The sequence below is a fragment of the Mustela erminea genome, chromosome 1 (genome assembly GCF_009829155.1).
Source record: "Mustela erminea isolate mMusErm1 chromosome 1, mMusErm1.Pri, whole genome shotgun sequence".
NCBI lineage: Eukaryota > Metazoa > Chordata > Mammalia > Carnivora > Mustelidae > Mustela > Mustela erminea.
Window position 1 is genome coordinate 109,017,120 of NC_045614.1, and position 18,921 is coordinate 109,036,040.

At 39.3% G+C, this 18,921-nt stretch overlaps 1 protein-coding gene across 8 annotated transcripts in view; it reads right to left on the reverse strand.

Moving 5' to 3' along the window:
• Positions 1–18,921, reverse strand: part of TP63 (tumor protein p63) — a 221,858-nt gene that overhangs the window by 20,210 nt on the left and 182,727 nt on the right. For 6 of the 8 annotated variants that reach the window (XM_032337942.1, XM_032337939.1, XM_032337943.1 and 3 more), the window contains 6 exons: positions 9,421–9,607; positions 7,204–7,319; positions 5,885–5,994; positions 5,078–5,214; positions 3,189–3,271; positions 729–865 (listed from right to left, as the gene is read on the reverse strand). In XM_032337942.1, the coding sequence (XP_032193833.1) occupies positions 729–865; positions 3,189–3,271; positions 5,078–5,214; positions 5,885–5,994; positions 7,204–7,319; positions 9,421–9,607 (770 nt within the window). The remainder of the gene's footprint in view (positions 1–728; positions 866–3,188; positions 3,272–5,077; positions 5,215–5,884; positions 5,995–7,203; positions 7,320–9,420; positions 9,608–18,921) is intronic. The other 2 variants (XM_032337940.1, XM_032337954.1) reach the window with 1 other exon arrangement.

An 18,921-nucleotide genomic window follows, 5' to 3' on the forward strand; every position in this document is an offset into this window, starting at 1 on the left:
TCTGTTCTGATTAATCATAAAACAGTTCATATCATCAAAGATCTAAGAGTCGAGGTAAAAATTAACATATAAACATATAACATATACATTGCACAGAGAAAATCTGGCCCAATTTATGTAAAAACATATTGCTGGAAGACAACATGGAACAAAGATGCTAAGACAAGAAGATGCTACTTTGCCATTTGGCATCCAGACAGTCTCCCCATGAGCATGCACTAGGACTCAGAATCCTCAATGGAGAACTCCAAGGAGTCACTTCCAATTAAACCTGTGTGCTATCCCCAGTCTACAATGGTTTTCCCAAAAGTGGATTGTGTGCCTCCCAGGCAAGGTACAGGACAATCTACTGGGATGAGGGAAGGTTATATGTTGTTAAATACACATGTTGTTAAATATACACGTCACAACTAGAGGAGAGCATATGCTCAAAATTCTCCTATGGATAGATGTGTATGGATGCAGGGTAGAGGGAACAAACTGTGTTAGCGTTAGTCTCTTTGTAATTCACCTAAAACGTTTTAGCTTCAATTTCAGAAGCTAGGTGGAACCTTCTCCAAGCTATGCAAAGAAACCCAGAAGGTTGTTGAAACTCCAAAGGAGTCACCTGTGGTGTTCTGCTGTCTCACTACTCGTCTTCTACGTCACCCACCCATCACCCCATTTCTGACCGGAATGAACAGTCACTCTTACTCACGCCTCTTGAAAGGACACATCGACACACTCACTGTTTCTGAAGTAGATGCTGGTGTTGCTGTTGCTGCTGCTGCCTGTAGGTCTCGATCGTGTGCTGAGGCAGATACTGCATGAGTTCCAGGGACTCCTTGATCTTGAGCAGCATTTCATAGGTCTCGCGGCCCCTCACCTGCGTGCAGAGCGTAAGGAGAGAGAAAGGAACGATGAAGAACTCTAGAATAGTCAGCAGTACTGTCAGTCCTCCTTATCTGTGGACTCAGTATTGCCAAATTCACCCGCTTGCTAACATTCATTTGTAACACAGAAACCAAGACTCATGACACTCTGTGGCCTTTCACGACTCACACGGGGGACACATCGCAGCTGCTCAGGCACGTGCCCAGTTCTGGTGAACAAGGGCATGCTGTCTTGTTCCAGCTTTCATGTCACAACAAGTGTCCTTTCCACGGTCTATTCAGCGCCACATTTTCCACATTTGTGTATGTGTGTTTTTATTGTTATTTTGTTTTTTGGGTTTTGTGGGGTTTTTTGTTTTTGTTTTGTTTTGTTTTGTTTGTTTGTTTGTTTTTTGGTGAACCTGCTCTTTAAACTGCTCCCCAAGGTTAATGTTGAAGTGCTGTCTAGGATTCCAGGTGCCAGAAAGCTACAACATGCCTTATGGAGAAAACGTGTTTGATAAGCTTCATTTAGGCATGAATTGTAGTGCTGTTGGTCATGAGTTCAGTGTAAATGAGTCAATAGTATACGTGAAATAAGGTGTCTTTAAACAGAAACACACATCAAACAAGGGCATGTATTGACTGGTCACAGGAAATATTGTGATCTGAGACTCACAGGAACTTTATCCTGAACTTCCCCATGATTCAGTATTTGTTAGGACAGCATCTGCAGTGATTTTATAAGAAACAACTACTGAAAGTAATGAGAATTAACAGTTATTGACAATCTCTGGAAAGACAGACATTCTCAGCTGAGGCAAAACACACTTCTCTATTTAAGAGAGTCTCTTAAAATTTTTTCAAAGCACGAGCAGGACCAGGACCGGAGTGAGACAATCAGGGCACGTGAGCACTTGTGGGGTCCCATGAGTGGGTGCCTATTTCAGTTCCGTTTCCTAGGCATTTTCCCAGTCCCCTCCCTAAGAGGCAGGAATTGTCAGAATTCAGAAATGGAAAGGTTTCTCTACCGTATGTCATGTTAGCTCCTACTTATCCCAGCTCTGTGGTCACCTCTGCAAATCTTTCCCTGACCTGGGTGAATGTTCTGTCCTTTCTATGTGCTCCCACGCCATCAAGTCCAGCTCTGCAGAAGGATTTCTTTCATTATGTTCTGTCTCCTTGCTAGAAGGCAAATCCTTGGAAGGTAAAAATTCTATTCTACTCCAAATGCTCAGGCATATTTGCCATCCAACAGATATCAACTAAATGCATGTTAAATTAAAAGGTCCCCTCCTCCCCTAATTCACACATTCCAGTTTAGCAAAATCTTCACTAAAGATGAAATGTAACTGATGACAAGGTACCACCTTCCTTAGTACAACCTGGTTCCTATTTCAGCAGCTGAAAACACATTAGTTCTTTTGGAATATTTGGTCTATCAGAATAATGTTGAACTTAAAGTTCACAAGTCCATTTACATATGTAGCCTGAGAAAATAGACACTGAGAATCTTGGCCAACTCACTGTCTCATTGTTTTACGAGCAAGCAGTCTGTTGCCCCGAAGGTCAGGGCCCAGAGAAGGCAGGGGAGCAGGTGTGGCACACCCAAACCTGTCCAGTTGGTTTAGCTTCAATACAGGGGAGGCAGCTCCCTGTCAATCTCCTGGTCCTGCATGCTTGGGTCTCAGGTACGCTAAGATGGTGTCTAGGGTTATGCTGGTTATCAAGACTTTGCCACTGCTCTGGATGGCCAAAACCGAAGGTGCTAAGCATTCCACAGACTACAACCATAGCCTAGAAAGGGACCCCCTAGTGACTTTGAGAGGACTTACGTCCTCGTAGGAATGAACAATGCTCTTATACCACAACTGGGCTGAGTCTTCTGGCCATTCACATATAACTGAGGATCCTGTCTGGCTTGGCTTTCTGTAGAGCACTTTCTAAAAGAAATTGCAGTCAAGTCTATAATTGTTTTACTCTCGAATCTGTGAGCTCCTTCTGACACAATCTCAATCTTGGCCATGGGATGGTATGGCCACACTGTCTAGGGTAACTTTATCATTCTTAGACAATGAATGGCAACTTAGCTATAAATATTTGGGTAAGAAAAAATATATTAGAGGAGGTGCTTTGACTGGGTGAGTTTTAAGTAGAACGCCTGCACTACTGACAGATTCCAAAATAGGGGAGGGATCATTTCCTGATTTCTCAAACAATGTTTTTTTCTTGTCTTATCTCCCTAGTCACCATCTTCCCTTTCTCATTGTCACAGATAATCAGATAACACAGAGAAGGTAAAAATAAAGTAATCATGAAGACTCAAGGGAGACTCACTGGTAAATATAACAGCTCATCATCTGGGGACCTCCGTTTCTTAATGGATGTCATCTGGATGCCATGTGTGTTCTGACGAAAAGCTGGTGGAGGGAAAACGCAAGTTTCATCCTGGGAACATTTCTGAAGCACTAGCACATTTATTACACAAACAGTAGCCTCAGCAAACCTGTGAGATTAGAGTTTCCCATCCTAAGCCTCCATTTCCTTGGTAAGCACTGCATTTACATTGAGTGTAGGCCTAACAATGATGAGGTGGTGAGGGGGGAGAAGTAAGCAGGAGAAGGACATGCTGGGAAGCTGAAAGAGAGTCTTTGGCCTATGTGGTGCTGCAGGGATCCTCGAGTCTCAGGAGCCTGTGACTGTGAACAGCTGTTTGAGGAAGGAAGATAAATGGGTTTGGTGTTTTATGTTTCAGATCATTTATCTTCCAAGGAGGTAAAGGAAGGGGTGTTGTAGAAGCTGTTTTGCCCATGTGTTCAGCTTGTGGGTTCAGCCCTCCTGTGACAATGTATACATCACATAACTTCAGACAGCCCGTTTCACTGCCAGGCCCTTGGTTTTCCCTCCGGTAAAGTGAGCGGAGGCAGCTCATAAACCCTTTAGGTTTCTAACATGAGGTACTACAGCCAGGATCCAGGATATAGAGAGGATTCTTCTGCCAAAGTTCGGATGATCTATTCTTACTCAAAGCTATTAATTTGTAGGTAACTGAGGTACTTAGGGAAGCATATATAAATGATGCCACTAGACAGACTCAAGAGGAAAATTAGGGTGGATATAAAATTATATACATAGTTAAGTATTGTATGTTTGTGTATGTGTACGATAAATCATACATATACACTTTTTTGAGGAATAATCAGGGAGAAAAGGAGTCTAACAGGAATGGAAATCATAAGAACAGTGAGAAGTTGATGATGAGTAGCTCCTATAACATTCTGTTGTTCTGTAAAATGCGATACAATTTCTATTTCTTCTGGATACTAACCAGTAGTAAGATTAAAATGTGTTTTCATGAAATAAGTCACAGCATGGTATACTTTAAAATACTTGTAATGATAACAGGCTTATGCGAAGTGTCTTCTAGAATCAACTTCTTCTCACAAGTTACATGCACATGTGGGTCAGTGGTTTTCACACTTTGTTACCTGGAGGTCTAAACCCCTGTACCACATGGGCAAGAGACAGCTGAGAGTCACAGACCACCCCTGACTCCTGTCCCCTTCAAATAGCACCATTCTACTTTAATCTATATGCACCGTAGGGATCTTCTTTGCAATATTTCATAAAAAAAAAAAAATTCTCACTGCCTAACAAAGTGAGTTTGAAAACAATAGCCCTAAATCATTAGTCTCATTATTAACGAAGAAACTGAGGCCCCAAGATGGTAATACATGTCAAAACTCCATGAAACTCCTATCTACATATTCCCCAGACGGTGCTTCATGAAATATATTTTTAAATCTCATTGTTTCCAAGAATTCATAAGGTAGACGCTATTTTCAGCCCTTCCGCGCAATTATAGAAAGATAAACTGGTATCGGGAGCGCATACGCTTAGTTTTTGATTCAGCAGGTCTGGGAACTAAGAATTAGCATTTCTACCCAGTGGCAAGATGATTGCTGATGCTACTGGTCTGGAAGTCACAGTGTGAGGACCGCTGGACAAAGAAATCCCCACCTGGATGATTTGCTTATGCCAAGCTGTCAGGCACATCTGGGAGTCCCTCCATTATCAGGACAGCCGCTCGCACTGGCTGCGGGACCTCAAGTCATTCTTGCCCCTGAAGCCCTGAGGTCTTCCTATGCAGCTTCCCACTACCGCTCCCGGCCCCCACATCTGGAGTCGATTTTGCCCTACCCCGTTTGGCTACTACAGCTACTTACGGCGCTTCGTACCGTCACCGTTCTTTGCGCTGTCCGACACCTGCTGCTTCCTGATGCTGTCTTCATCCGCCTTCCGGTCTCTCCCTGGGCAAGCACAGATCCGGGCCTCAAAGCAGCGTCGGCCCAGGACTTGCCCACTACAAATCAGAAAGGAGGGAGAGAAAGGGTGACATGGAAAAGAACTGTAAAAATCCCTGGTGTTCTCTCATTTCCATATGCAGTGCCAGTCATCACCCACCCACCATCACCACCGGCTCCCTCATGGCTGCTTTGAGGATGGACCCAGAAGCACTTGGCAGAACACAAAAGGGCTTACATGTCACAAACAATATTAGTAAATAACATTCCATTTGTTCTGCAAAGAACCTCCAAGCCATTAACTGAACAGCTGTATTTAGCTACAGATTTTGAAGGAAAGTTGAGTTAAGCCAGTGGATGTTTCTGGATAAAACCCCCTGAGGCAGCCCAGACTTACTCAAGGAAACTGTTAACTGCCTTGGGAGCCGCATGAAAACAAACACTGTCTAATCAGAAACGATTGCAGTCAAATGTCAGGAATTCAGGTATGAAGTGACTTGCATGCCTTCCCAGTTCTTTTCTTCCCCCCACCTTAATGCACCCTGTTCTGTCTCCACCTTCTTAGATCTTTTATGTCGGTGTTTGCAGCCAGGATTTAAAGCACAAAGGAAACAAATCAAGGGTAGCTCTTTGCTGTGCATGGGAAGGTAATGATAGAGCAAACACAATTTCACGTTGCCCTCTGCCCACGGTGTTTTGCAGAATGACAATTCTGCATATGCCACTTACTCTCTGGTTTCCAGAGTAACAATGATTAAAATTGGACGGCGGTTCATCCCTCCAACACAACTGCTGTTACACATGAAATTGTACAGGACTGTCGTGAATTCAGTGCCAACCTGAACGCAGGAGGAAAAAGACTCTGGGTTAGCAATGGTTTGAACTGATGTTCTTCCTTCTCACTTCTCTCTAGTTAACTAATTCACTTCTGAATGAGGTGATACACTTTCCTCTAGAAAGACAAGCTCTAAAACCCATTGTAGATTTCTCTTTGACTTGTCTCTTGGGAAGCTTAATGTTTGCAACACCGGACACTAAATTAGGTGAAAAAGACTTTAAAATGTAATACTTTTTTAAAAATAGATTTATTTTAGAGAGAGAGAGAAGGGGAGAGAGAGAAAGAGAGAGAATGCGGGAGGGGCACAGGAAGAGGCAGAGAGAGAGAAGCAGGGTCCTGGCTCAACGCAGAGCCTGACACAGGGCTCCATCTCAGGACCATGAGATCATGACCTGAGCAGAAATCAGGAGTTGGTCTCTTAACCAACTGAGCCACACAAGAGCCCCAAAATCGTAGAACTTTTTGATCCTACTGATCTTATTCATTTGCAAGCTAATCCCTATCACCTAATTCAAAGAGGGGGAGAAATGAAAGAATTATCTAAAATAGCAGCAACATCCAGGGATATTTCCCCCATGTGAATAAAATAGGAAAACACAGATTTAAATGTAAAGTTCCATAAATACCACTCTGGAGCTAAAATGTCCTCTGGATTAAATCAGCTATTCCAAAGTGATCATTTATGAGCAAGGCAACTGAAGTTTAGGGAGGCAGAGCCACAAGGGAACTGCCCATACAGCAAATGGGCAAACCATGAGACTGGTTTCACCACTCCAGTGTTCTTAACACAGACCCAGTCTGCTTTCCTAATCTGCCACCTGTTCGTCCAAACTTGAGCTAAGAGACCCCCCTCAGAGTCTCCCATTTGTAGGCCACTGGAAATAAATCGGCATCCAGTCCAAATCTACTACCAGTTCAATTGCCAGTTAGATTCTCTAGATGAGAAAAGGTCTGGTATTTACCCAATTGCAAGTTCAATTATCACAGGCTTTTAAGATGGGAATGTGGGTACACAGCAATTTCATCAAGTTAACCTAGTACAAATGTAGGAGTTCTGAAGGGGATAGAGAAGCAGTGTGGTAAAGAGGGAGAGGAGAAATACCAAAAGGATTGTATTTCATGACAAACACTGATGCAGAAAGAGACCCTCAAAACACCCTTTATTACCAAAACATGTTCTCCCAAGTCAGCCCAGTCCTTGTCTTTTTACCTGCGGTGGCTCATAAGGTACCAACACACTCTGTCTTCCTGTGATGGGGTCTTCTACGTACTGTGCATGGCTGTTTCCTTCTACTCGAATCAAATGACTGGGAGGGGCAATCTGTCCTGCAGAACAAAGAAAGACAAAATAGTTAGTTCTTTGCATTCAAAGAAAGAAAGGGAAAGAGAGAAGGAAAATGAAGCTGCATGGGCAAAATATTGGTGGCTGAAGAAACGGTTTATTCAATAGAGGAAACATACATCCTTGAAGAAAGGAAGAGAACTCATTGCAGGTATCAGATGAATGAAGGTGTGACTCTGTAACAACAGAAAGGCCTGGAATGCTCATCTATATTTAAGGGAATAGTCCCTTTGTTTCTTGTGCTGAAGGTTAAAAATTCAAGCTTTCCAGGAATTCTATGACTACATCTCTGCTCTGATCCATAGAAGGGATTCTGCTATCTCCCATGGGAAAGAGAAGTAAAAGGAACTAGTTCATAAAAAACAAAAAACAAAAACAAAAAACAAACAAAAAACCCTAAAACTCCAAAACCCAGCTGGAGAATAGATTTCCAAAACTGACTAGCAAAAATACTAACAAGAGATAATAGATGTATCATTGCCTGTTCTTTTCTCTGCCATAAAGTCTTCATATTTACACCTGCTTTTTTTTTTTTTTAAAAGATCTACACTTAATGCGGGGCTCGAACTCATGACCCTGACATCAAGAGTCACATGCTGAACTGACTGAGCCAGGCAGGAACCTTTGATTTTACACCTGCTTTGGTTATAAAGCTGAGAAGCGTACTGGTTTTCTGGTGCTGAAAAAACTCCAGGCTGAAGGATCAGAAAACGGAAGCATGCTCTTGAAAGGGCATAGGCCAGATTGCACAAAATTGGGACACTTGACAGAGCTCCAAAAGAAAGAAGCTGATCTGAGAATTGGAAGTGGGAGCCATAAATGTGTTCTTAATCTTTGGGTACATATTATCATTGTATAAAAATTGTTATTCTGCAAAAGTCAAAAGTTAAGTATGAAAATGCTCTCTGCAGAATCATTTATTTGGCGACAACTAAAAACAGGTGCTACGTCAAACAGTGAAAAATCAAAACAAAACAAACTACAGTTATATCCTCTTGATGGATCAAGGGCAGTTGTGGAAACCTAAAATGGAGCCTAGCTATAAGAAATCATCTTTAAGACATACTGTTAAGTGAAAATCAAGATGGAAAAGTATTGAAAATGAGGCTGTGTAGACAAGGACTGGAAATTAATGTGTAAAAAGTAGTTGTGTTATGGTGGGAGGATTTTTACTTTCTCTGTTGAAATTTCTATCCACTCTCTTTATTCTACCATTATTCGCTACCATTTATTCCTACATCACAATAGCTACTACCAACATTTCTTTTTTAAAATATATTTTCTATATAAAGTATCCTACCTTCCAAGCCTCCTGCACCCAGATCCCTCTTTTGATGAATACTTAGGTGTTCTCTTGTCCCTCATTTCTACTTTCCACTGCTCCTTACTTAACCTCCTTTCATAGAACCTTAGAATGTCCAATGTAAGAGAACCCTTGGAAATAGTGACCTTATTGTAAAGCTCTTGTTGTAGCTGAGGCTTAGAACATGGGGCGTGACTTATCCAGGTTACACTGAGCTTAAAGGAGGCCCCCAAAATGCCTGCGTCCTGACTCCCGGTCCACGATTTTGCTTATGTCCTATATCTTCTCTTTGCTCCCATTGCCCATTAATTATCTTCATACCTTTTTCTTTTTTTCCCACTCTCCTCTTCTGTTTTTTAGTGTTTCTCACCTTTTATGCTCGTCCCAGCTCTTGGCTGGTATGGCCTAGACACCCACTCTAGGAAAGGCACTAAAGTTGAAGGTTACCCTCATGTGGGCTGAAGGGGTCAGAGGTCAGGTTGTCCCTCCTCCACCCTCTCATTTGAAAAAAGAAAAGAGAAAAAGGAAGGAAACAGCAGGGAGTGAAGAGGCAAGTTCAGGTCACCTAGTAATTACCAACATTAAATTATGAATAGTCCAATTGTTATGGAGCCATCAATGTGGTTATCATTAGTCTCAGACACTCTGTTAGATGAAGAGGTAGACTGAGCTGTCCTCAGATTGCAGAGTTTAGAACCAGGTAGATGGACCCCAAAGTAAAATCTCCACAGGATCTCTGTCTTTAGGAGTTTAGTCTAGCAGCCCCAGATCCCAATTCTTACCCTCATTGAATTCACGGCTCAGCTCGTGGTTGGGGCACCGTTTCACCACCTCGGTGACATGCTCAGCTTTCTTGTAGACAGGCATGGCACGGATGACAGCGCCCTGTGGAGGTGGGGTCATCACCTTGATCTGGATGGGACATGTCTTTGCAATTTGGCAGTACAGTTTCTTCAGTTCAGTGGAATACTGCTTAGAGAAGGGCCGATGGTGGTGGGAGGAAAGAACCGACAGGAGATATTGTTACTTTCCAACTCAGAACAAGGAAACTAGGTCCACTATCTACAGATGCATGTCTACAACCGGCTACTACATAGCCGACGATGACAGCTAGCAATCTTACCAGAAGGAATAATAGTCACTAATCAAATTAACCATTTTTCCCCCCTTAAATGACATCCTGTCGATAAAAGACTTCACATTTATCAAAACACATTTATGTCATTATTTTCCGGTATCTTCTCATTAGGATGAAGAAATTGAGCCTTGGAGGGGTTTAAATAATTCCTACCCCAAACAGCTTTACAGCAATCCAGAAACTAAGTAGAAAAAAAACCCACAATGTTTTCATATTTTGAGTAATATTAAACAGATGATAATTTACCCTGCCCTTATAATACTTTAGAGAGACTCAAAGAAAATAGGATATATGGGGGGAAAAAAATGAAGATGGAATATCTAGCAGAGAGTAAAGAGATTTTACCCAAGGGCAACCAACTAGAAAACTGCAAAGCAAAAGTTTTCCCAAACTGTTGCCCTTATATTCTCATGCCATAGCCTGAGACAAGGAGAAAGTGGAAAGGGGCCATTTGCTCCTATATGCTCACGAACAGGACTAGCCTATTGTAATGATACAAATCATGATGGCAAAATCCATCAAGATATAGATCTCTTCACTCATAAGTGACTGAAACTTTTATTCCCCACACTTCCTTCTGAGGGAGAGGAAATTCAGTGATTCTTTGTTTGGTTGGTTGTAGAACTGGCAAAATAGGGGAAGAAAGCATGCAACCTAGAACCAGATAGAAGAAAAAATTCCTTTCCTGGGTTTCTTCCCCTCCCCATCTCTGAACCAATATAGAAAGTCTCCATTCTAATCCTTACATTCTATTAAACCTTAGCATTCCTGTTCCCTTAAGCCAATACCCAATCCCTGCATTCCTCATTGTGTTGCTGCGGTGAAACCACCAGACACCAGCACTGCCAGCCAAGAGTGGGGCCCCGAGTAACACTTACCCAAACAAAGGTACATGCGTGTGTGCGCACAGACACACACACGCACACATGCATACACGCATACACACACAGGCTGCAATCCTAAATTGGCAGCCACAGTGCTCCAGGGGAAAGACACTGGGGACCAGGAGCCAGAAGGGCAAAAAGATTTATTAATGATATGTCTCAACCCAACTCTGACTAAAGACAAATGTCTGACTAAAAAGCGCATTTGAAAACGATTGCTTTATTTCTTCCTTTTGAAATATTTAATCTTTCATCCCAAACATTTTAGTATATGAAATTTTCAGTTAAAATTTTCCTAATGCAAGAAGTGTGTTGCATAACCATGCCCACAGGTCAAGGATTAGACACAACAAACGGGTTTTATATCGCTTGAGGAAACAGAGAGCATGCCAAAAATCGACCACAAAAATAAAACTACTCAGGAAATACTGAATGAAAACTAGAACAGTACTTTTGGGCTGTGTTTTTAACCAATGACTTTACAAACAAGGACACTGCTTTAGGACATGTTAAGAACTCACTTTTACTGAGAATGCTCAGAACATAAGCATAGCCATTTGTGTTTTAGTTTGGAGATATATAACCTAAGCATGTGTTTCCATAAGATTCACCTCAGGAAAAATGACTGAAAAATAAGTTTGTCACCTGAAGACAAATAAGACCCCTACCCAAGTAGGTAAAGATTAAAGAAGAAGAAGAAGGGGGAGGCGGAGGAGGAGCAGGAGAAGTGTTCAGAGTAAGACAGTTCAAAGAAAAAAAAAACACACACATCTTTTTTCAATAATTGATATACTGTCAATCAAACTGGACAGACTAAAATGTAAAAGCACTAAAAACCAACATAGGTTTCATCAGTTGGTACCCTCTCTCATTCTGAGGGATGGGAGAGGGGAATCTCATTTCTGAGTCTAAATAAATAATAATGGTTTTACCTTTTCCTGAGTTCTGCCGTCAGAAATAGAATCCTCACACAACCCCATGGTGAAGGTATTACAGGGATAAAGTCTCTCTCTTTTTTTTTAAGATTTTTATTTATTTGACGGAGAATTCAAGTAGGCAGAGAGGCAGGCAGAGAGAGAGAAAGTAAGGGAAGCAGGCTCCCTGCTGAGCAGAGAGCCCGATGCGGGGCTCAATCCCAGGACCCTGGGATCATGACCTGGGCCGAAGGCAGAGGCTTTAACCCACTGAGCCACCCAGATGCCCCAGGGATAAAGTCTCTTATCTGAAACCCTTGGAGCCAGATATTTTAGAATCTAGAATAATTTTGATTTTATAACTTGGAGGAGAGCTCATATAGCATATATTATAAACAATTCCAGCAGGATTTAGGTCAACACCCCATAATCAAATGTTAATGTTTCTTCAGAATTCATGACTATTCATACCAACTAGAAAATGACTATAGAGCTTCAAAGTTCAGGCCAGATTTCACTACCAAATGAAGCTGTCACAAATGTCATGAAATCCAAACCAAACCAAACCAACTTTTGGTTTTCAGGGTTCTTTGGATCTCAGAATTGCAGATAACAGATAATGAATCAGCATTATTATCCCCATTTTATAGATAAGAAAGCCGAGGCCTACAGAGGACTTGCCTGAGGTCACAGAGAAGAGCTGGTTAGCAACCAGTCTAGGAGAGTCCTAATCCCTGCCCTGTAACAAGAGTCCCTTGTCTTGATCTCTCCTGGCTCAGCAGTGCAAATTTGTGTATTTTTACCTTTCTCTAATTCCCAACAGCATGGCTATACTCTGAAGCAAATTCAAAGGTATTCAATCTTCTCTAACATTAAAACAAGCTCGTAAGTAGTTGACTCACCACCAACAATTCCTCTTTATTTAATTCTCAATGTAATAATGTTTGCTTATTTAATTGCAGAGAGCAACAGCACATGCTAGAACTGAAAAAATCCCAGACTGGGAGGAAACCAACCTTGGAGTCTAGTACCAGCCGTCTGTCAGTACTCTGGGTTACAGTTCAGGGTAAGTCGTGCACGAGGCCCTGATCTTTCCCATGGTCTGTTAAGGCCCTTTGTGGCCTGACCCCATCTCTCTCTCCTTCCCTCTCCTCACCCTCCCAACACACTCACTTCCCATCGCATATTCTACCCATGCGAACCTCTTACTCCTCCAAAACACCATACATGCGTCACCCACGATTCAGTCGTGCCATTCCCCCTCTGGAATGACTCACACTCTTCCTCTGTTCTCCTCACCAAGCCCAGACAATTCAGATAACCCCCTGGGCTAGGACTGCGTCTGATACTGTAGACCACATTTTCCAATTTTAAGGATGAAAGTTTCATATTGACTGAATCAAAGTATCTGACCAGGGCCGAGATCCATTTTGATTATTGCTTCTGGTGAGACTTTCAGGCCTGCTGCTCAGTAACTAGAGGCACGCACATGGCCAGGTGCGCTTGGTTCTTTACAAAGCCCAGCTTCTCCTACTTCATTTCCCTCACTGGTCACAAGGGCGGTCTGTGCTGATGTTTGATTATTTTTCCAGCACTAAATTGAGGCGTCCCTTATCCTCTACCAAATGGCCACTACTATCTCTACCAAGTTTCCAATCTTCTGCAGGATCACAAAAGAATGGTAATTTGATTTAAGCTGAGATTTTATTTATTTATTTATTTATTAAAGACTTTTTATTTATTTATTTGACAGACAGAGATCACAAGTAGGCTGAGAGGCATGTACAGAGAGAGGAGGAAGCAGCCTCCCCACTGAGCACAGAGCCTGCCCGATGTGGGGCTCGATCCCAGGACCCTGAGATCATGACCTGAGCCAAAGGCAGAAACTAACCCACTGAGCCACCCAGGCGCCCCTTAAGCTGAGATTTTAGAATACTCTGGTAATTTGAGTTGGCACAGGGTGAAAAGCAGAATACATTTGTCTCCTTTTAATCTCTCTCTCTCTGGGACTCCCAAAATCTCTCTCTAACCTGCTCCCAACATTGACTTGAGATTTTTTAAAATCTATGGTCTATTTTTTGGGGAGGAGAGATGTGTTCTTTAACCACCTCCTCAGTCCAGTCATCAAAATTATCTTTGCCTCTTCTATAACCAATCCTCTTCCTGACCCTTTTTTAGGCAACCATTTACCTGCTTTTTTCTCACCACCCTGCTTTAGAATCTTACAGAAACGGAACGATACAGTGTATAATCTTACGTGCCTGGCTTCTTTCATTTCACATAATGCTTTGGAGGTTCATCCATGTTTTTGCATGTATTATATTCCATTTATGATTTAGTAGAATTCCATCATTTATCGATGCATTAGTTATTTCCAGTCTGCACTTACTGTGAATAAGACTCAGGGACGTTCATATATAAATCTGAGTGAGGACACCTGTCTTCATTTTTCCAGATAGGAACCTCGAAGTCTGATTGCTCAGTAAACACATGCTTAACTTTATGAGTGACTGCCAAGCTTTTTTACAAAGAGCTGCACCACTTTACACTGCCACCAGCAATGTGCGTTCACAGCCTTGTCAGCACCTGCTATTGTCAGTTTTAATGTCATCCCAGCAAGCATGTAATGGTTCTCACTGTGGTTTAAATTAGCATTTTCCTGATGTTTAATGATGTGGAGTACCTTTTCATATACTTATTTCATATTCATAAATTATATTTTACATAATAAAAATTAAAAATATAAGTATATTTATATTTCATACAAATAAACATTAATATATTTATAATCAAATACATTAAAATATGAATATATTTATATTCATTTATATTATTTCATATACTTATATACTATTCTTTCTGGATGGGTTTATTTAAATCTTTTAAACTTTTTAAATCTCTATTTTTTAATTGGGTTGCTTGCGTTCTTAATTTGAGTTGAAAGTATTCTTTATATATTCTAAATATAAGTTTTTTTTAATCAGATACACATTTTAAAAATATATTTTCTCCCAGTCTGCAACTTGTTTTTTTTTTTTTTTACCCATTTTTGTACTTTTCCAAAACAGTTAATTCTGAGGAATTATCAGTATTTTGCCCTTTAAGGTGTATGCTTCCTGTGTCCTAAGAAATCATTGTCTAACCCAATGTCAGAAGGATTTATATATTTACGTGTATAAAATTTAGAGTCTTAGCTCTTGCGTTTAGTCCTATATCTATGTTCAGTCAATTCTCCTCCTCCTTGTCTTCCTCTTCTTTTTAACAGCTATCTAATTGTTCCAGCAAGACTTGTTGAAAAGTTTATCTCAATCTTTTCCCTGGTTCAATTGGTTCAGATATTTTTTTGGAAATTAATTGACCACATGTGTTCACATCTTTATCTGGACACTGTCCTTTTCTGTTGACCTGTATGTCGATTCATATACCAGTTGTCACACTGTATGGATTATACTAACTTTATGGGAAGTCTCAAAATCAAAGAATCTGTATCCTCCAATTTTGTTCTCTTTCAAAATTGTTTTGGCTTATTTTAGGTCCTCTGAAATTCTATTTAAAATTCACAAGCAACTTGTTGATTACTACAAAAATGCCTGATAGAATTTTGGAAAAAATTGTTTTGAATATATAGGTCATTTTGAAAAGAACTGATATACTAGCCGCATTATGTATTTTAATCCATGAACATGGTATATATCTCTAATTAGGAACTTTAAGTTTTCTCAGGAATGTCTCAGTTTTTAGTATGCAAACCTTGCATTACTTTGTTAAACAACTCCTTCAGTATTTTTAAAAATTGTTTAAATAGTACTTGAAAAATTTTAAGTCCGAAAATTGTTTTTCTGGTATATAAAAACATAATTGATCTTTGTATTGACTATGCATCCTGTCACCTTGCTAAACTTACTAGTTCTGGTAGCTTTTTGTATCTGTTTTAGGATTTTCTATATAGATGATTATGTTTACTGTGAGTAAAGACAGTTTTATTCCTTCTTTTCCGATATGCATGATTTTTAATTTTTATTCTTGTCTAACTGCAAAAATGAACTATGGTTCAAATTGCTATTGATTTATTTTTATTTTTTAAATTGATATCTTAGATCATTGCTTTTAGACTTTTATGTTTCTCTGATATAAGCATTCTACATTCTACAAAGGTTCCTTTAATGCACCCTTTTAACTGTGTCTATAACATTTTAATATAGTCTTAATATGGAGGAACATCTGAAGCATTTCTTTTGGATTAATTAGTCTTCATATCCAATATCATGACGGGCCACACTTATGTTTCTGAGAAAAATAATTCTTTTCCTAAGACTTATACTTATTTAATGGGTTCTGTTTCTGACCTTAACTTATTCCCCCTTTGCACCATTTTCTTATCTTTCTAAATGGATTTTTTTTTTATTGCTGTTCTAAGGTTATTTTTATCTCTAGCTAGGTTTTTTCTACTTACAGGTATCAAAGGAAAAAGCCAGTTGATTCTATATCTGAAAAGAGAATCTCCTCTATCTAAGAACTTCTTTAGTGGTGCAATTCCATTGCACTGAATTTCCATTAGTTCTTTGGGTGGATATTATATATTCCAATCTTTATGTTTGAAGATATAGCGTATCTCTCCCTATAGTGTTACTATTAGAAGCAGCTATAAAGAATTAAAAACTTATAAACTTCTTCTCAACTTTTTTTTCTATAAAGTTTTCTATTTCTTTTTCTTAATTATAACAACATGTACACATAGAAATCCTGAAGAAAAAAGGAAATATATGATGTCTTATCATATATGCCATTAACTTTATAGACTTTTTCCTATGCATATAAACACATACATACATATATACATATACTCTATAAGCACACAAACTCTTAAACAAACTGGAACATAACAAACATTTTGGTATCTTTTTTATTTAACATATCATGAGTGTGTTCTATTAATTTAAAAATATAGTTTAAGCGGATATAATTATAGTATTGGAGAGACATACCATGATTTACTTAATTATGCTTGTCTTATAGAATGTGAATTTAACTCTAATTTTAAAGTATTAAAAATAACACGGTGAGCATATATTAATTCACAAATCCTTAGACATAAATTAATTTTAGTATGTAAATTAGATCCCTTGAAACTGGCTAATTGAGTCAATGCATATTTTAATGTTAGAGAGAAGTCCAAGATCAATTTGAATTTTCTTGCTTTAAACTAGATAAGGTGCTTACTTCTCCCAAGCTCCTTAAAGGATTTTGTTTCCATCTTTATTTTGTTCTAAAAAAAATGTGAGAATGTTTCTGATTTTTTTCTTAAAATCATTTGGGAATTGGTGAGCTCTTTCAACTTACATGCTTGAATGTAGCTCTATATAATTTTTCTTTTCTTGTTTCACCTATATTTTTGTTTCTTCTACTCTTATTAATTTTCAGAAACATCCAAGTCTTACTTTGGTTCTGCATTCCCTAGCATACACATTATTTACTTAAACACTAACTGTTAGCATTATTGCTTTTGTCTGCGTTCTGGGAAAGCTCATCAAAGTCGTTTTCCATATCATATGTATGGTTTTCTAGAGTTAGTCCTGGTCTGTTCCACCACAAATAACTGTAATTCGTCTATTGCATTTCAAATGCTCCTATCTACTTAATCTCCCTTTTTACCTTATCCAGTCATCTTTTCACCAGGTTCTGCTGTTCTAGATATATTATTTTCTTCTCCGAACTTTATAGTGCTTATGTTTTATTGCTTTGTACTGAAGCAATCTTCTAAACTTCTTTTTTTTTTTTTCCTGGTTGCTAGGATGTTTTTGCTTCCTTTGATTCACTAAAATGATGTTCCTTACACTTAGTAGTTTTACCTTCTTCTTCTTCTTCTTCTTCTTTTTTGGTTGTCATTGTTTTTTGACATAGGTGTCTAATTGCTTTTGTAGTGTTCTGTGAACGTAACAAGATATAGCTCCAGCTAGTATTTTCATCCCTCATGTTTCTTTGACAACTTTCAATTCAGTTCCATGAGACTTTTAAAAAAATAAAAATTGTTACAGGGTGCTATCAATAGCATGAGTGTCCAACTCAGTAGCACATTTTTCTGTAATTCATAATATTTTGGTGGGAAATGAAGATTCTATATTAGAATCTGCTAATCAGCTGCTACCGTAAACTAGGCATGACATCTATTTATCTCCCCACTTGCACATCATCCAGTAATTATCAAACAAACATTTACTAAGCATATACTATACAATGTCAAGTACTTGGCTCTGTATGAGGAACAGAGAGAAATAAGATTAAAAACCCTAGAATTCAGGAATTTACGTATCCTCACTGTGGGACAGTCTTTGAAACATAAAGTAAATTGAAAGGAAAGCTTACTCACCCTTACCTTCAAGTTGCTCACAGTATAGAGCGAGAAAACAAACAAACAAAAAAAACCCACAAACAACACAAATACACTGTGTAGAGCAGAGATATGTATAACATATTATGGGATTGGGGGCAGACAGCAATAAACTATGTGTTAATAAATTTCCCATTTATTGAGCAAGTACTACACACAAGGCTCTCTTTTAAGTCAGAAATTTAGCAATAAACAAAAGCAAAGTCCAGGCTCTGAAGATGTTAACATTCTAGAATAAACAAATAAATACTAAGTTAGATGGTGATAAGTGCTATAAAGAAAATGAAGTCAGGGGGGAAAAAAAGGAGATAGAAAATTAAGAGCCAAGAGTTGGGGAGTTGTGCTGTGAGGGAGTTATTATTTTATCAAGGGTTATGAGGGAAGGATTTTTGATAAATTGATAAAGAAAGATGTGAAGGAAGCATGGTAAACCATGCACACACCTAGGGAAATAATATTTTAAATACTGGAGACAGCAAATGAAAAGGTCCTGGGGTGAGTATGTCTGTCAAGGAGACCAGTGAATGAAGGCTACAGTAGCAAGGGATAAGATCTGAATCAGACCTCATATGGGGCCCAGATCATAGAAGGCTTTACAGGCCAGGAAAAGACTGCACCTTTCCTTGGCATAAGCTAAGAAGCCACTGGAGAGGTCTGAGAAGGTGACATGATCTGATTAATGATTTTAATAATATTTTGACTGTTATGTGAGAAACAGACTTTATAGATCAAAGATGGAAATGGAGAGTTCAGTAAGGAAGCTACTGCAAGTGATCCAAGTAAAAAAATGAGTATTGCTTGGACCAGCAGTAGAGTTGGCAAGAAGCAATTGGGTTTCTGGATATATTTTAACCAGATATACTGATGGATTGTTTAGAGATGAGGGAGAAAGAGAAAAGCAAATGTATCCCACTGGAGAAGGAAGATTTCATAGCAGTAGTGATATTTAAACTAGGACT